General features: G+C 48.8%; 2 protein-coding genes across 2 annotated transcripts; one reads left to right on the top strand and one right to left on the bottom strand.

Moving 5' to 3' along the window:
* The first annotated feature begins 2155 nt into the window (after positions 1-2155).
* LOC131206451 (serine/arginine repetitive matrix protein 2) lies at positions 2156-16761 on the top strand. The gene is made up of 7 exons (XM_058199005.1): positions 2156-2660; positions 9863-10182; positions 10564-10877; positions 10939-11070; positions 11293-11718; positions 12485-15151; positions 15463-16761. The coding sequence occupies exons 1-7, from the start codon at positions 2156-2158 to the stop codon at positions 15809-15811; spliced, it is 4713 nt and encodes a 1570-aa protein (XP_058054988.1). The 3' UTR covers positions 15812-16761.
* A 155-nt stretch (positions 16762-16916) lies between these two features.
* On the bottom strand, positions 16917-19625 carry LOC131205224 (general transcription factor 3C polypeptide 3). Its single transcript, XM_058197238.1, has 2 exons — positions 18147-19625; positions 16917-18083 (listed from the first exon to the last, which is right to left on the bottom strand). Exons 1-2 carry the CDS (start codon positions 19623-19625, stop codon positions 16917-16919), a joined length of 2646 nt encoding a protein of 881 aa, XP_058053221.1.
* Between the last annotated feature and the right edge of the window lie 136 nt (positions 19626-19761).

Here is a 19761-nt window from a genome sequence, read left to right as displayed (position 1 = left end):
GAAGGTTAGTAATAACTGAAAAAGCGATGAATGCCTTAAGTGTAGCGCCATCTTAGGCTCGGAACTTTTCAACCCATGCCTTACACGTCGTGAGATCATCTCTTCGCGCGCTCGCGGGATCCTACGAAGCCCCAAATGTTGTTTGCCAAGCGGTGGCGGTGGTGCGTTACAGACATCGGAGAGAGCACAGCATGGCTGGCCACCCCGCGAGGTGGAGAGCAAGAGCGCAAGCGAGAGATAGCGCTCCGGGCGGTTCAACGCATTTTAGTAACATCGTGACTTCAACGGCGTCAAGATCGCCGATAGACGGGGCAGCGCAGCAACCTTCGCTACTTGCGCCGGTCGTTTGAGTGTTTTTCTTAACTCCCGTTTCAGAAGTATGAGTCTGGGGGGTGTCATTCTTGGCCCTTTCTTCAATGTTGCAATGTTTAGGAAGTGTGCAGTGCCTGTGCAAATACGTAACCCATCCGTGGGGACGGAAGTAAACGGCTCGTGAAAAGAGGTGCAACATAAAGTGCCGCGACCCGTAACGACCCGGAGTGATGCTAATAAGCGGTCACTACCTTAGCGGTTCGCGGCTAGAGGATTGGCTTAATAGGTGAAGCCCGAAAAAAAAAAACGGAAAGTGGCATAAAGCAAGCGAACCGAGCCCGTGTAGACCCTGTGATTGATGTGGGGGCCCCTCCAGAGGGCCTCGCGGCGCCCCGAATATTATAGTCATTAGGTGTGCCGGCCGAGGAAGATTAATTTCCTGGCCCCGGTGGAAGCTACTTAGTGGTGGCTCGGCGTCGGTGGAAAAGGTGTGAACAGAGAGACCGTCCCGTCCCGGACGTGGAAAAGTGTGACGCGTGAAGCTTTCCGCATTCCGGTGGCGGGAAAACCGTCGTGTGTGTCGTCGGTGGGAAACGGTGTTCGAAGCCCAAATCGGCGCCGACTTGAAGCAGCAAGGCTTGTGTAACGTCAGAAAGAAATCTTATGGTTTATGGCGATCATGCCGGACCGGATGATCATCTTGCTGACGGATGGCTGCGTATGGCTTTTTTTTATCATTCCCCAATACGTTGTGGTGTGGTTAACGGAAATTGATTTGCATCCATCAACGGCCAGTGTTCGGCCATGATGGGGGTCATAAAAATAGATAGACCCCGGTCGCGGAGGTCAACAAAAAGATTATCAGGGTTTTCGTTTTATGGCTCGTTGATGTTCCCGCCGTCGGTTGCCGACAGTTCCTTGGTGCGTCAGGTGCTCGATGCAATCCCAACGTTCAAATGGGTAGTCGAATTCGGTTTAGGACACTCGGTTGTGTAAGGATTACGCGGTGGAGGGTTATGAAAATCGGCGCCAGCTGGAAGAACCAATCACTGAAGTTTCGGACTAGAAAGTTGTTGGCAGTTGGGGCGCCCCGCAGCAACTAATTAAAATTGGCAGATTGGACGGTGGCCCCGCGCGGTTTTTTCGCTCGCTACTCTGGGACAGTTCCAATTGTTTTACGCTTTATCGGACCCAACTGAAAACCAATTTCGGTGGGCCCCCGGGTGGGACAGAAAAAAAAGAAAAACTGGACCGAAAAAATAGCCTATTAGGGCAGGCCGCAGAAAACCCATAAGGAAATTGATTGAAAATGCTGGCGCCATGCGATGCGGTCGGTTTCGATGAGGTTTCGGAGCTTTCTCGGCCAGCGTGCCGGCGGTTTCTATCCGCTTCCGAAATAAAGTGAAATGAAGGGTGAAATGAGCTGAAAGTAAAGGGAAACTATCGGTTTCGGTGTTAGTCCGGGCCGGGGAAGAGGAAGCGCCAGGTTTGGACGGGAGAGACAGGGCGCAGGTTTGTAAATAGACGCAGACACTTAATTACCATTTTATTGGTGACAGGTGCGATGCGGTGGGCTTTGGGCCCCCACAGGCATGGTTTGTTTTGGGGGACGGTGTCTCGACTTTAATTATAATTGTTTTCTACCAGAAATCAGATGGTTTGATGTCGGTGAAGCTTCCGGCCAGTGTGTAGCTCCTAAAAAACCAGACTAAAGTGATCCGAGACACGATCCCAAAATACGAATGGCTAAAGAACAGTTGACAAGGTAGTGTACAGCGTGTGCTCCCACAGTGAAAGGGGTGGTCTTAATTCGGAACACCACACGAAAGCACCACGCGCCAGCATGTGGAACAAACTGTTCAAAAGTAAATCCAAATCCTCGAAGAACCTCTCGAACCGTTCGTCATCATCCGGAGCGAATGGATTCCCGGAGGCCGGCACCTCACAGTCCTCGGTGGCTCAGTTCGAGCAGTATGGCAGCAACGTCGGTTTGGGACCGGAGCCGGTCCGAATGCGGCCACGACCCGATGCACATGCACTCGATCTGGCCGTCAGCAGCAGCAGCAGCAGCAGCAATCAGCATCGGGACTCGATCGGCGCACAGATGTCCTGCATTCCGATGCGTCGATCGAAGCTGTCGAGTGCGTTCAAAAGCTTCAGCCTGAAGCGAAGTGCATCCAAGAGCCGGCTCAAGCTGCTGGCAACCGCAAGCCCTTCGGGGACCGCGGCCGATGGACCAACAGCCGGCCCGGGACCGACAGCCCCCGGGAGCTCCGGTGCAGCGTGGAACGATGATTACGAGATCCTTACGGCCGGCAAGCGGGCCTCGTTGCGACCTTGCAAATCAGGTACGTTGCCCTCGTTGGAGAAGCACAGGGAAGCGCTTTCTACGGCCACGGGAAAACGCAAGGCACAAGTGCCGGGGAAGAAGGTACGGCAGCCTTTCGCCTTAATTATTGCGTATGGTAAGCGGAGCGCCGCTTGGATCGGCGGTCGGCCGGCCGGCCGGCGAATAGCTATTCGTTATATTTGGAGAAAGTACATCATCGTAACGCTAAAAACCTATTAATCATTCAATCACGACGTGTGCAGGGCTCATTAGGTTGTGGCTTGCAATTAACGATTTGCAAAGCTTCTCGTGCTTAGGAGATAGGCACATTTCAATTTGGTCAAGGGACGGTTAAACTATGCAGCCGCCGCAGCCCCAGCCTCAGACAACGCCAACGCTTAGTCAGTGGCAGTGCTCCTTACGAAATACTTATCGTCCTCGAAAGCACCCGCCTAGGAAACTTTGTTTCCAATTGTTAAGCTTGGTAATGCAATGGGGGGCACTGTACCTTATCAGTTGACAAGCGGCTGAAGCGGCACAATCTGCTGATTGGTGGTAGCATGTCTGACATCACTATTAGCGCGGCGGCCGACACTGATTCACTGCACCAAACAATGCGGTCATTGATAGGAAACCCACCATTTTTCGATTCATGGATTGAAGAATGTGACTAAGATGAGTTGCTAAAGGCGTATTTTTGGCAATATTGGTTCTACGAATCGAACTCGAGGATACCCTTATGGGAGCAAACAAGTACATCATTTAGAAATACCTAAAATAAGACTCCTTGAAGGATTCTAGGAAGGTGTTGTGTGGCCCGTTGTCGCGTCTTGTTGAAATCACATATCTCATAAGTCCATATCTTCAATTGCTGGCCAAAAACAAATGTGTTATCATCGGGCGGTATCGCTCGGAATTGACCGTAGTGGTCCTCCCTTCGTCGTTTTCGAAAAAATAGGGTTCTATGACTCCTCCAGCTCGTAATGCCCACCATACGAGTCATCTTTTCTTGATATGACGGCCTCTCTTCAATCTTGCCTCGTCGCTGAAGAAAATTTTGCTGGAAAAATTAGCCTCTTCGGTCTGTTGTTGAAGAACCCAATTGGCGTGCTGTCTTCCTGGTTGATGGTCAGTAGACGATTCATTTTCTAAAATGGCAGATATTCGACTAAAACTTTAATACTTGGGATGGCAAATATATTCGAAAACGGTAATGTCCTAGCCCTGTGATTTCGAAGCTACGATATGGAAAATCCTGTATTTTATGCTCTGTATTGAGTGCGATCATGTTCTAATATTCTCAAGAATATTGGTTCTTTTTAAATTTCGCAAAGCTGAACCCCTAGTTTTGTTTGCAAAACAAAAAAAGGACAAACAAAACAGTTTTGTTTGCTAACTAGGATGTAGCACGTATACGAGGAAATCCAATGCATTTTCACCTTTTATATGCTTTTATATAAATTTCTATCCACCTTTTTGATTAATTTTGTTTCTATAAATTTTGACCCGTTTTCAACACAAAATTTGACAACTTTACCATTCTTATGGCCGCCTGCTGCGATGGAGATGTCTCAGTGTGCACAACAAGAAGCTGAGCGACACGGGCACTAAGTAAGTTGCCAATGCTTGCTCAGCTCACTGAATAGTACATGCATCGTAAATCCATTAAATGTTCGCCGACAGCTCCGGGAGGGCGATGGCAAATGGAAATAAAACGAGCGCGAAGGGACAAGGAAAAAGGGCACCGCGAGTTCGATTGGTTTCTTTTTCTGAGCTTTCATCTCGACCGACCGACTCCACACGCCGATCGGCGTCAGGTTTTGCGCCTATCAGCGCTCCATGAACGACGCGAAATGGGAATTGTCAAGGTGACAGGCGACTATGCTTGCATGTGGTCTACATTTGCGTCCTCTGGGAGGAATAAAAAAAAAGCAACAACGCAGGACCCACCAACGGAAAAGTACATATAAATCAAAGGCACCCAGCGCAAGTGAATCAGTCGAAACCGTTTTTTGCGCTGGACGCTGTAAAAGGTGTAAAAAGGAATTCAAATCAACACGCTTCGATTAAATTCGATTTCAGAGTGGCGGGCGGCCCATTGGCGATGATGGAGATTTTGTTGTGCGAAAACAAATTCTTCTTCGAACCGGGAAGAAATGGTAGCCACGGGGCGCAGCGCCACATGGTGCATTCGATTGGCGATGGAAGATCCACTGGAAGAAGAGCCCCATTCGGCCGAACATGGGAAGAAGGCCTCGAAGGTGGCTTCACAGGCCTTTCCAACAACGGACATCTGGGTGTGGAGAGCCACCACTGTGGTGAAGAATATTTACATTAGTTCGATTGGTTATGGCCGCTGTTTCAAGGTTAACGAACAACAGGTTGTTGGGGATGAAAAAAAACGCCAACTTGGGGATCCATAATTTCAAAACATAGACCCGTGTTTCGAATGATACATTCCGCGGCATGGAAACTTTTCCATCTTCAGTCAAGTTCCACGGGCTATGATGAGTGAGAATCGCCCGCGAGGGATGCTGAATGTTGTTTACCATTTTGCGAAAAGACGAAACCCAATGCTGGCTGATTATTCCGATAAGCAGAACAAACTTGTTGGTATGTTAATTGCCCCCATCCGAATGTAAGATATTCATGAAATTTTTGTCCATCTGTTTACTGTGGACCTTTCGGTTGCATTTGAACCGGTTCGCTTCTGCGGCCGGCTCGATAATGAATCGCCAAGCAATGGTCGCCCATGGGGTCCCGGGGCGTCATCAAAGTGTATTGTGCGCAAAATGGGCCCCCACCTTGCGGCTTATCGGCGAACAACTTTTTTACAAATTTGCATAAACTCTCCGTCGCGCAGTTTTATGGCGATACCACTTAATTGGGGATCACCGGTTCAGCGATCGTTCGGAGGACTCCGGTTTTTGAACGAAGCGGTATCGAATAAAAAAAAATACGACATTATAAAAATTAAGTGCCCCAACAAATCACATGAGAAATGGTGAAAAAAGCAGCTAAGCCTATTGTAAATATCGTTTTCCTTAAATGAATTCGGTTTCGTTTCGTCTTCCCGATTATTTTATTTTACTCTTTTTACTTTTAATAGTAACCGACCTGTTGATAACATTCAGTAAACAATTTAACGTGGAACATTTTTTTAACAATAAGTACATTGTTGCGCAAACTATCCTTGTCATTTGCTCTCATTCATTCGGTGCGCGGGCTTGCGATTGATTGGATGCAGCCCGCGTTAAACCGGTTGCCTCGCTTAATGCCCAAAATGCTACAAAGTCACCGTTACCATAATGTGCCCTCTTAATTCTTGTACTTCAGCCCCGGGCCACTAGCAGCGTGTGTTCCTAGCCAAAGGCAAGAACTGGAAGGCGCACGTAACATATCCATATTCGTTCGGTCACTACGCGAATGGTTTTTGTAATTCAAAGTGGTAAACCCGCGATACTCGAGTTGCTGTGGGTCGTGTTTCTTCGACTTGGTATGGCTGGATGTCCCGTGGAGCCAGGGCTCGGAAGGGGAGAGAGAAAGAGACGGCACCACGGACGCATAAGCCGGTGTCTGAGTCTCGGATAATTGGGGGGCCCCGGTGGGTCAAAAAGGTAAAAGAGATAAAACACCGCACGATTCGTGGACGATACGACGAGATCGACGTCCCCTTCGGTGGAGCCGTTTGGAACATCGATCCCACGATGGTGTAACACGTTTTCGTCGGAGTGACACGATGAATTCAGCGTTTAGTGTGCTTCAGTCGCCGTCGAATTAACGTTCGAAGTGGATCGCCGGATCGATCACTTCCCGGGCGCCCAGCGGTGCACCTGTTATCATCTTATGTAGTTCGTATAGTTGATTAAAACTGTGACCGCCGTAAGGGTAATTTTTAAATGGATTACATACAGACTTTATTGAAGTGTATCCGTGACGATATATTGCCCGACTTATTTTTAACCGTTTATAGTCATACGTTATAATTAAAGTGAGTTGACTCTTGGTAGGAGTGTCGGCTCGGAACTCCAGACCTTCAGATCGTGGGCGATGATCGTTCCAGCTAACGACTGACATCATTACGCTGCTCTGTTTGTGGGTTTCTAATCAAGAGTGAAAGTGTTCCCAAAGTCAACTCAATTATCACCTCGCACTGTTTGCGTTGGGCAATGGCAACATAGAACAGCTTTGGAACGGCGTTGCCTCGTGTCATGAGCCATCCAGACAGGAACTCAGAAGACCAGACATAACGTGACGGCTGATGTAAACTGTGTACTGCAAATGTTCTTTGTTCGTGGTGTCTTTACGCGTTGGCAGTGTTTACGGTGGGCCCAGCCCAGCTTAGTCATTGACTTTTGACACCCTTTAGCCCCCGAAGTACCAACCATACGCCCAGCTTGTGGGGTGTTCCCTCCGTCTAGCGAGAGTTCTGTTTCTTCTCATATGGCCCCTATGGATATGCTTCAAACGGGTCGCAATACTGCGACAAGAGCAGAAATGAAGTGTAACTTTATACGGCGGAAAAGTGTAGCTCTCTGGGTTTGGAACTTCGTTTTAGGTTCCACGCAGACTTGGTTCCTGGCTGCAATTTGAACCGATGACCTCATTCACATGGGACATTTTGTCGCTAAAATGGACAAGATGAGTCGTTCTCCGTTCCTGAGGGAACAGAGAGGGACAGCGAAAACGCCAACATGTGTCATGTCCATCGCGCGTGTCTCCGTTGGTGGGAAACTACCACGAAGCCACGCAACGATATGCGAAAGTGGATTGACATAATGTGTCGCGATGAACTCGTTCGGGATGATGTTGTGCAGTTTTCGACCGGTTTGCGGAATGAAAACGAAATTTGCCATTTGGCACGTCCCCCAGAGATGCTCGTCTCAGGCAAATAATGGGACTCGTCACTCGGGCTCTTGATAAGTATCGATATTTTAGTTAAGATTTTTATATTGGGCACATCAGGCAAATTGGACAAATGTACAGAACGATGAATAAGCATTATTCTATACTATTAAGTTACGCTCATGTTCGTTCCAAGTTCGTTCCGCCCGAACCGTTTCTGGTATCGTGACTTATCATGCCGGTTTACTGCTCTGCCTGAAGGACATTCAAGGGTATTAGTTTTAAATGTAAGCAGCACGAAGCTCACTAACGCTCAATTCCAGAGGAATGATGTCATCTAGCAAATACCCACCTCGGCTGGAATAGTCACGATCGGTGGAGAAAACGAATACAGCAACGAATCGGCAAATTTAGCAGCTCAAAAAAAAACGTTCTACTGTCCCGCGGTCCCTAAACGGTGGAACAGAATTAAGATAAACTGCTGTACGGTGGTCATTGCGGCAATGGAGCAGCACTCGATGGCTTGCTTCCCTGGACGGAATATTAATCATTTCCAGATCGAAACATGTGACCGTCGGCACGTGTCTGAAAAATAAGTTTGTCCGGCAAGCGTAGCAACTCGGCATGCTATTGGAGGCCAATGAAACCGGGGCATTGAAGCAATGTTTCTACGGAACTGCGGGTCCAAGTACTGCGCAGTGCTCTAATGAGCATTGGCGACCGGTGCGAAGCAGAGACACACTTGTACACACTTGTAATTTCCGTCAGGTGTCTCAATGAATCCATTTTTGGGAGAAATTGGCGTATTAAAGTCAACGTGGTTATTGATTTGAACGACTACACTTGCGGGGCTAACGTGAAACTAAACGCAGCTTAATGGCAACTAGTACATTCAATGAGTCTGGCGTGAGAGTGAGTTCCCAGAAAAGTGATTTATGGAATGCGTCAAAAGTGTAACCGTTGCCCATACAGGGGTTCAACCATTATTTTCTTAGGTAAATTTGTGACCATAAACATTATTGCGCTAATGAAAGATCAACAGCATAACATAAAAACGTGCCGCGCTTCACAGCGCAGAATAATTAAATTTTATTTTGTACAACCGTTAGGTGGTGGAACGAAATTGCTCCTGATATGGGATTGAAGTTTTAAGTTTGTATCTTCAAAAATACTGCTAATGCTACTAACGGTAAGAAGTAGATTCCTGAAAGGAGTTACGAGATGCTAAAATGATTGATACACATGATGTACACGTGTATGTATCGTCGGACAGTGTTTACCCGACTACATCGCATCGAAGTGGTCAAGTAGGTCGATGGAAGATTATTGTCCATTTCTAATCCAGCAACGATAAGCCACTCGAGACGGGTTCTTTAAACGTCGTTATCTTTATCCTTCAAAAATAATCACTCACTTTCAGTAAATGCTGGAAAGGTTTACATAATTTTCTGCTACACTAGAGCTCATAAAGCATTCAGGTGGGCAGATAGTTTAAGAAGCTAATTAATCTCTATCAAGTACGGACAAACGGTGCAGATTTAAATAACGACCGTTGCATTGAGTGAAAGGCATCAGTAATTAGAGGGCCCATCAAAATAAGATGAAACGTACGTGGGGCCACTAAATCGAATTCGCAACCGGTTCCACAGCCCGGTTCAGCGTCGGCGTCTCGTACCCTGCCCTGCATACAAATCTTCCATAACTCCCACAGGCGCCTGTCCGTGACTGGGGGTCGAATTACGCTATCTTGTCTTAGATGGGAGCCATACGATATCCGACAACAACCTTCGGCCGTTTGTTCGTCGCCACTAACGGGCCGAACTGACAGACCGAAACCGTCCGATGTCCGACATGGTTGAGTGATGTTTTAATCATTTGCACCAAGATCGGATGGTATGATTAACAATTCAACCAACTATCCAACGGCTAGCCGAGATCTCCCTGCGATCGTTCTTTTTCTGTGCCGCCGCAAGGGGCCTCCGCCTGAATTAAGTCGGTGAATTGGCCCAATTCACTGACCGAAGGAAGGTGTCAAGAAAATACACTGCCCAAGCTTTGATTTGAAGCGACTTGCTTGTGAGGGAGTAAAGAACCGTGGATATTATTAGTCGTCGTGGACCGGACCATACTCGGGTTCTATATATTTTTGTTTGATTGCTGTGATATTTGGCGCCCGTGGCGATATAATTAATGGGCATGGAATAATGGTTTTCCTCCCGGGTATCGTGCGTGATGATAGAGACGTTGACCTAAGTCATTAATCTACGATCTACGATTGTGAGACAATCAATCACTTTCCACATCAAAGAACATCATTTTGATTTGGATAAATCGGTTTTCATTGAATAACAAATTTTCTTCCGTTTTCTTTTGCAGACAACAACCTCAATGAAAAGCAACAGTACACGGACGGGGAAAAGGAGGAACCTGTCTACATCGAAGAGTGTAACCCATACGAGAAATTCAGTATTCCGAGTGAGCCTCCGCCAAATCTTCAGCTGCAGGCGTGTCCGATCTGTTCGCGAAAATTCGCCACAACCTCCTTGCTGAAACATATCGGAATCTGTGAGCGAGTCCAGACGAAGAAGCGGAAACCGTTCGATTCGTCCAGACAGCGACGGGAGGGAACTGAGCTGGCTTCTTATTTGCCGAAAAATTTTGGGCTGCCCCATAAGACGGTAAGCGGTTCGCATGAGGTGAGTTCTGTGTTGTGTTTTATACTGATTTTTCCATACATCCCGTCCCGGTGCAGGTCTGGTATGCCCTTCTTTATAGATTCCCGAACCAGTTTCAACTAACAGCATGACAAATGCTACTTTGTTAACTTTGCTTTGACTATTTCGCTAAGATTCGTGTGCTATGTGTATTGTCTTGTTTAATTGATGAATTAGATTATTGAAAAAAAAATCTTGCTATAATAAACACAGAATACACTTTTGACCTCTAAGGATGAAGCATAACCGAAAAAACGCTGCTCGTATGTTCTAGATCAAATGAGTGCGAAATGTGCTTAAATAACACGGTTTACCGAGACATTACCGTGTAATTGATTCGTTCGTATATCGTTCCATTTGCAGGCGATTCCGGTGCGGAAGCTGAGCCTCAGCAAAACGCCAACGTTCGAGCGCAAGGAATTCAATGCTACGGCCATGTCCACGTCGATGCCGAGCTCAACGAGCACGCCGAAACCAGCCTTGAAGCGCAGCATGTCGCAGCAGAACGAACCGTGTCCGTACTGCGAGCGATGCTTCGGGATGAAGGCCTACGACCGGCACGTTGAGTGGTGCCGAGAAAAAGCGCTACTGAGTAAGAATGTGAACAACAATCAAAGCATATCGGCAGCCAAAGAAAGACTCCAGGCCAGAATCCAGTACCGGGCACCGCAGCTAAGGTAAGGCGAAACGCTAACTGACCCCAAAGGACGATATGACGATAAATGCGGTTCGTTGTAGGTCGAAGCGCGCCTTCACTCGGGATAAATATTCCGGCAGTTTGAGTTGCGGTGGTTCCACCAACAGCCTGGCGGAACTGGACCTGCACATGCCGCGCCACAACTCCATGAGCTCGTCCGTTTCGAGCGACAAGTAAGTTGCAGTTCTACGTTTTGCTGCAACGAGGAAGTCCGCCCCGTGAAGTTACTCCATTTTCAGCCATACCATGCGAAGACTAATCCACGATTAAATTGCGCTTTTTCGACTATACTTACTAACGAGCATTCACCATTGATCATCGCTTCTCTCTTTTTCCTTCTTCACGCGGCGCTGCAACTGGCGTGCGACCATCAGCAAATGCCTGGGTCCATCTAGTAGAAAGTCCAATCCATCAGCCTCATTGCAGCAACTGTCCTTAACAATCGGCAATAACGCCACCAAGGAAGCAAATGCTAACAAACGGCGCGAGGAGACGCGCAAAGTGACGAAACGGACCAAGACTTTCACGTTCAGTAGCGATCGGTTGCACAGTGATTCGAACAATAACTGCAACAACGCTAACAGTAACTACAGCAATCACACCGGGAACCGCTTGGAGCCCGGTGGCCGGACGCAGACTAGAAATCTTCTGAAACGCTCCACCGTAGACCAGACGACTATGCACAGACAAGATAAGACGCGGACCTGCGAACGCGAGCGCGTCGAAAAGTTTGAAATCATTGGCCATAGTAAGCACGACGAGCGGATGACCCACCACCGGCCGGTCGGCCAGCAAAGCGTACGAACGAGTACGAGCAGCAGGTTCGTTGGTCGTTTATCCGTTTCCATGGCCAGGGCTCTTGATCGTGTGTAAAAAAAAAAGTTCTAGTGGCCACCATCGGAGCCAGGGGGCAGTCCTTCGGTGTGACTCCTGCACTGGCCCCACTAGCTTTCACTTTGCACCGTAGACTGTAGGTTGTGAGTTTCAAACTGCACTTTTGGGGGAAGGACGAACAATAGAAGTACGCCAGAACTACCCGCACGAAGCACTTCATCCAAGCACATCCAACTCTATGGGACGGCTTCGGATAAGTTTAGCAGGAACGTTGAAGTAATTCAAGAGACGAAAGAGAAGCTAGCTGTTTAGATAGATTATTGGTAATATGTTGTGCCTTTTTGTTCCCCAATGTGAGATTTCTCCTAAACGTTGCTTTATTTGTCTATTATTTCCACGAGATCCTCGTTATTCGATCAACATCATTGCGCTGTGTGTAATATTGCCCGCTTTCGGATGTTTTTATATCAAAACATGTCATTTTGTTTGGTACTAGCGGTAATCCTGTCCAAATATCATGCGACAAGTACTCACAAGATCATCCATTAACATGTAACATATGCAAAAGCTTCTCCCGACATCCATCAGCTAACATAATCGGCTTTAACAGTTACCAAGCATTTCAAATCACTAAACAATGATAACCCAAATTAGACTGTCTGTCGACTGGACCAATCGATTGGCCAGTGTGTTCTATAAAGTCGTACTATTTTTTCGTTTGTTCTTTTCCATTCGCGTCCTCTGTCTCCCCAGTGGATACAGCCCTGACCGGTACGATCCATTCCTCTCCGCCAGGAGACAGCTCGAAGAGTTGTTCTCTCCTGCCACCTCCCTCATCCACACGAGTTCTCCGGCGAGTACGACGAGCACCTCGCGGCTGAACCAGACCGCCGGCACCGACACTAAATCGACCGGCGGTGCATCGAAAACGTCTCCCCTGAACTCGAACTTTCGGCGAGCCTATTCGTTGCGAATGCCGCGCAAAGTGTCCCGACCGATGTACATCGAAAAGGCGAAATCGAACATTCAGAAGGGCATCACCGACGACGGGCCGGTTTCGCCCAATTTCCTCAAGTCCTCCGAGTACGACGAGATACCGATTAAGTCGACCTTCAACGCGCTGCAGATGGCCGAGAAACCGAAGCTGCGCGATTCGAGCACGGTGCGGAAGAATCTCAAGCTGGACATCAAGGATCTTAATCACCCGGCGGTGTCACCGGGCGGAGAGCTTCCGCTCTCGAAGACCGACTCGTTGGCCGTATTTTTAAAGTACGAAACCGAGCTGGCACTCAGCGAAAAGGATATGAAAGACAAGAGCAACAGCATCAGCAAACGGTCGTCATCGCTGAGCGCTGAAGCCGCCACACAGGCAAAAAAGCAAGATTGCTCCGCTAATAATAATAATAATGTGCCCGCTGCCGCTGCCCCCCACGGTATAACGGCACCGAAACCCGAAACGCCCACAACGGAGCCGCCGGAACAAAAAATCACCCCACGTAGCGTACCGAGCGCGGAAGAGAATCTCGCCAAGAAGCAAGCGCTCAAGTTGGTCCCAATCAAATTGGAACCGATCAATATAACGTACAGCAGCGGGGGCAGCGCCAGTGAGAGTACGAACCGGCGACCGACCGTAATATCGCTTGACGCGATTATCGGCAAGGGTGGTAGTAACGCGAAACCGAAACCACAATTCGAACGGGAAACCCGCCCCGACGTTAGTTATATCGATCCAAAGCTTATAAATAAATGTGATAACTTACCAATTAATCTTGTAAAGACGGTGACGCTGGACGTGGGACGTATCGGTATCGGTAGGGGCAACACTGTTGCGGAAGTTGCCAAACCAGTGGGCAACAGTTCAGTGCCTGTGGAGACCGATACGAGTCAGAAATCGGACCCCCCAGTACCGCCACCGAGGGCGACGATCAAAGTGGTCAAGAAACAGTTGGAACTGACGACCGAAACGCTCGGCGCAACCCCATGCAACAGCAATAAAGACAACGCTGGTGTCCCGGGCCTAGTACCGGCCAACAGCAGCGATAGCAGTAACAGTAGCAGCACCGCCGCAAGTCCGGTGGATAATCGGAACAGCGCAGAAAGTACAAACATTGACAAGCGGCCACAACTGACACGCCAGGATCGAGAAGATTCGGGTTATCGCACCGGCCAGGATTCCGAGCATGATTCCTGTTGGACCAACAACGATGGGCCACAGCTGAGCAAGAAACATTCGACGTCTTCGACGGCAGCGACTGTTTCTCACACGACCCCATCACCTGGTACCGAGCGTGGCGTTAAGGGTTCTGCCACTCAAGTAACCAACGACCTGAATCGCAAGACCACAGTGGCGACGGCGTTAGTGTCGAATTCAACCAGCATGCTTTCGCCTCGAAGTCATAGCCGAGAACGGCCGTTGGTACCGGATTTGGACGATTTCGATGTGGATGAGTTCATGATGTCGCTGGAGGATCTGCAGCGACGATCACCTGCCACGGCAAAGGACTACAAACAGTCGTTGTTCTGTCGCACCAGTAGTACCGTTACCGGTGGCAGTAGCATCGTCGGTCAAGCCACGAGCGCCGGCAGCAAGCGAAGCAATAGTCTCGATAGTAGCAACAGCCTCACGAACCATTTCGATGGGAGTAGCGGCGTGCCGAGAGTGGATTTGCGTGTGCGGAATGGTAGCGGCACACCCAGTAACCATAATAGTAGCAATAGTAGTAGTAGCATTAGTAGCCCTAGACATTACGGAAGTAGCTTCAATAGTAACGCTTACTACAGCAACGCAATCAATAACAACACCACACACAATCACAGTAACGGCAACGGTGGCAGTTCGTCGAAAGAAGCACCGTCGCCGTCGTCCGAAGCGCTTCGTCCACTCGCTCAGCGTTTGAACTACGCCCGCAATTCGCCGATCCTCAGCCGGCGAGCGAGCCAAGAATCGACACCCTACTCACCATCACCAACGGGAGGAACCAATGGGTCCGTTTCGACGGTACAGAACTTGCCGAACATTCACCAAGCCAGCGGTGGTCAGCATCACGAAAGTGGCACCGCAAACAATAACAACCATTCTGCCACCACCCGACCGTACTACTCAACCCCAAGCCCAGTAAACGGTAGGAGCATTCGCTATAGTAACAGTTCTTACCAAGCTAACTCCGGGGCGCCATCAGCTACTACACCGGCTTCATCCTCCTTGGCAGGGTACTTCCATGAACCGCGGTACCCTCCGGAATCGTTCGATCATCTTGAGCGCGATCTGCTCAAAAGCGTTCAAGAACTGGACCGTATGTGTGGATCGTCCTCCTCGGTGTGTTCGATCGATTCCGAGGAGCTGTACAGTGTGGAGGATTACCCGTTGCACAAGCGACCGTCGGAGCGTTCACAGGCGAGTGCCGATTCAGCGTACCGCAGGTAGGTTACCCCCCGCCGGGCGTAGTGGTAGTAACACTAAAAAGGGTCCAAGCTCTAGGCAAACCGTCTTAACTAGAAAGTTCCCACTATTCTTCTCTAGTGCTCCACTGTCCAATGAGAAGTGTTTCTATGAATCCATCTTTTCACTTATTTTCTCAAAATTTAAACATTGTGGAGTTGACGGTGGTCTTTGGAGCGCAGTAGTTGGCCAACGATCTGTCGTGCATGCGCACCAATTGCATAATCTTTATTGCCCTTCTAACTGCTTCCGATTGCGTTCACTGTCCATTTCCTCCGATGCACCTTCGTAGCAGCCTGTCCACGCAGTCGCCACCGGATTACGCCCCGCCGGTACCGATACGTCAGGGATACCCGGGTTCGCGCAGCTCGACTGGCCATATTCAACCACCGCAATCACTGGATTCATCGGACAGTGCTTATAATGCGCATCATGCACCGACGTCCCTTCCGCCGCTAACTAACCTGGGCACGCCGAAAGCCAGCAAGCCAGAAACCCTTCCGCACAAAGACAGTGAATCCGTCGCTGGGTTGATCCTGAATCCAATGTCCAAATTTTGTCACGAATGTGGGGCACGCTTCATGATAAGCAGCGCCAAATTTTGCATGTCTTGCGGCGTGCGACGAATCATGCTGGAATAGATTCACGCCCCCAGTGCGATGAATTCTTCTCTGTTTCAGTTACTGTAAAGATCCCTTAATTTAACAAACATAACGCGCTTCATAAATCACGACGGAATGCGCAGAACTAGACTAGATTAGTGTTTCTTTTACGTTACCACGCCGAACAATGTAACATACTGTAACAGTTTCACTCACAATGAGGTAATCGATTTGAAATGAAATAGAATAACCTATTGTCAGCAAAGCAGCATACAGTACACCGCATATTAACAAAGACTGAAAATCAATCCTATAAAAATTGGGCAAACAAAGTGAGGTGCGATGGTTGATTATCTTCCCATTTCCGCATTTACTACCATGCTCTAACACAACGATTAGACCTAAGTTGAAGACGAATCCCTGTGGCAAGCTAGTTGAACGAGATTTGTACCGTCAAGCGAAGAAGCCGCGCTTGACCAATACAAGAATATTGCAAAATTGTTTGATAATTTATTTTAGCGTTTCTTTTTGGAGTTCCACCTTCGGTTTCGGACGATACTTTATCAGTTTTAATGTTTTTTAATAGTGTTACAATTTATCCAACAATCATCATCGAGGGTCATGGAGAGAGCACGGACTGTACAGCAGATTTATTCAACACATTGCATTAGAGGTGCGCGCACCGTCTTTAGAAGCATTGTTAAAAATGTTACGCTTTCTACCACAGAATGGCCTTCAAATGATTCGGGTTAAATGGAGTTGGACGAGTTGATTCGCGACAGGAAGGAATGCAATATGATTTTGTGAAATGTGTGTGATTTGGAAGCACTCAACGGAAGAGGTAATGGATCGGAACGTTTGAATGTAAGACGAATCAATCTCGAGAGAAAGAAATTCAGCACTAAAAGCTAACCACGAAAGGGACAGACATTGATAACACAAGGAACGACACTTTTTGTTTTGATAGTTATTTGAAGTGTTAACCTTTTAACAGAGTCAATAAAATAATTTGTACCGATCGGGTTTGTTGTAAGCTCCGTCATGAATCCGAAATTAAGGGAAGAAAACACCCAACTGGTGCAGTGATCTTTTTATCAAAACAAAAATTGCTTAACGTGGAAAAATCAAAATCCAACCTACCCCGTTACACTCGTATGTATTCGTAGAGATATTTGCGAGCGAGCTCCAAGTTTCCACTCTGCTTGTAGATGCAACTCAAATTGTACGCCGTTTCCGCCTTCAGGTCCAAATGTTCGGGACACTCTCTGATGACCGCACTGTCGAAGCTGAGCACGCGCTTGTAGTAGTCCACCGCCAGGTGTAGCATACCGAGTTGGTGGAACATGCGGCCAAAGTTGTAGTACACCTCGTGCCGTATCTCTGCCATCCGCCCCTTCCGATACTGGTCCATGTGTATGTTGGCCTGCGCCACGAGTGTTTGCTTCTTGGGGGTAAACTTTTGGCAAGCAATTTGCGTCAACGTGACGGCAACCATCATCGCGTAAAGTGGATCTTCGGTGGCACGAAAAATTTTGTTGTACTCGTTTAGGGCATACTTGTAGGTGCAGGAGGTGAGATGATAGTTGGCAATAAGGGCTTTCGGTTGAACCGCAATGCTCGGGACGCGATCGAAGAGTCTCGCTAGGTATCGATTGTACCGTACGTCGCCGCTAATGAAAACGACCAAGTTGAACACATTCCACAATCGCGGATGATTGATGTTTTCCGGCTGCAGTGCCAGCAGGGTGCGTATCTGCTCCCGCAGGATATTGTGCCCGAACGTTGGATCTCGGTTAAAGATGCAGGCTGCAAGAGCCAGCTGCAGCAACTCGTACCGGTAACCCTGGAAGCGCTTGGAGGTGTTGAGCGTAAACACCAGCTTCATAAAGTACGGGTAGTTGCGCATCTTTTCCGCGACTCTCAGCAGCCGCAGTACGAGATCCCATTCTGTTTCCAGCTGAAGATCGGACCCACTGACAAAGTCAGGCACGCCTTCGCCGAGCACTCGTTTCTCTGTCTCGTTGGCTCGCATATCGTAAAATCGGACGTACGATACAACCAGCTCCATCTCGTGACGATTTTTCAGCTGATAGCAATTGCGCGCGAGAAGCATGAAGCCCGCCTCGAGAAACTCCTTATAGTAGCCGATCTCTTCGAGCATTAGGCAGCGCTCGTGCAGTACCTCCGGATCGAGATATTCGCGTTCCGGATCCTGCTCCAGAGCTTTCAGCGCGTCAGTGTATTTGCCTTGCTTCTTCAGCAGCGCTGCCAGCGCCAATCGTGCATCCAGATGCTGCGCCAGTGAGACGACCTACGAGCAGAGAAGGGGGTTTGTGAAACATATTCTACGTCAAACAAGCAGAAGCACTCGTACCCGCCGGTAACCCTCGATGGCTTCATCGTATTTTTCAACAAATCGCGAACAGTCGGCGTAACGCAGCCAAACGGCGGCCATAGAAAAGCGATTGCTTTTAATCAACGGCACCAGCAGTCGCAACGCATACCGGTAATACTCTTCCTTCATGAGCGCCTCCGCAATGTCCAGATAGCAGTCTCCACCGTTTTCAGGATCGATATGTGCCATGATGTCATCAATTATGAAGGTAAAAAGATGTTCGCACTTCAGGTGCACCAGCACCATGGCCAGCTTCGTGCGAAGATCCAGTATCATTTCGTCCGGTATCGAAACAGAAAACGTTATCCGTTGTCCGGCGTCAGCTTCTGTGGCCGGGGAGAATGAATCATTCACTGCAACGTTGGCGTGTGTCGCTAGAACGTCCAATGCTCGTTGGTAAAGTCCATTGGCGATCAACAGTTCGAGTAGTAGGTTGATGTCCTCACTTGAGAACTTTTCCGGTACCGTCGCGTATGCGCGATCCATCGCCTCGAGTGCCGCCCCGATGTTGGTTTCTTCGTGGAACTTTTTTGCCACCCGCTTCGCGGTACTGATAAGAAAGTCTCCCTGTTCTTTCGGGACGTGCGGCAGCAGATCATAGTAGTACTTGCACGCTTGCTTCTCGTCGCCCTTGCTTTCGACAAGCTGCGCACGCTTCAGACGAACATCGATATTTTTGGGATCCGCTTTAATCGCACGGGTGTAGCACTTTTGCGCTTGCTCAATGTTGCCCCTTTCGATCGATATCTCCGCCACGCGTACCCAGTGTTCTATATCGGAGGGATTCAGGTGGGCAGCGATCAGCGAACACTCTAGGTACTGTTCCGGATCGTCGGCCTCATAGATCTGGGCCAGCGTAATGAATGGTTCGTATGCCAACGGAACCTGCCGGATGATCTCCAGACACAGGTCCTTCGCCGTCTTCGTGTCGCCTCGGGCATAGCAGAGATTGGCCTCTCCCATCAGGCCCTGAAGGGCTGGCGGCAGGAGACGCCTCTGCCGACGCCGTGGGTTTTTGCCTTCGGAAGCTGGATGCGTCGGGCCCTGAAGATTACCTTTCAAAGCATCTCTTCGCGCTGTTCTGAAGTCCGCCTCGAACCCGAACGACTTGCGGTGACGGTTTCGATCCATTTCGACATCCTCGTCGTCCAGGTCATCGTCCTGTTGCATTCGTTCCTGATACTCGTTGTAGGAAATTTCTCGCGCAACCAACTTCTTGATAAGCGTTTCCCGCTGTTCTGTATTTTCTTCGTCCGTTTCCGACTCCGACGCGGCTGAAGAGCCAGTTCCGACCGTCGCGCTTGATGGACCCGCTTTCGGAGCTGGCAAAGCAGACACCGTGCGCGGCAGATCGTGCACTTCGATAAACTCCTTCAGGACATCTTCGTCCATCTCGTACACATCGACTTCCTCAATCTCCACATCGGAAGCCGCGAAGCCAGCCTCACTTTCCGACATTGTATCCGATTGAAACCCGTTTTTCACGCGACGTTTTGCAATGCACCACGAAAACTAGCCGGCATATCCGCAGTGCGGAAGAAGTAGTTTTGTTTACAAACAAAATGTTACAGCAATGTCGGACCGTCACTTGTCG

The sequence above is a fragment of the Anopheles bellator genome, chromosome 1 (assembly GCF_943735745.2).
Source record: "Anopheles bellator chromosome 1, idAnoBellAS_SP24_06.2, whole genome shotgun sequence".
Lineage (NCBI taxonomy): Eukaryota > Metazoa > Arthropoda > Insecta > Diptera > Culicidae > Anopheles > Anopheles bellator.
This window is presented reverse-complemented; position numbering and strand designations above follow the sequence as displayed.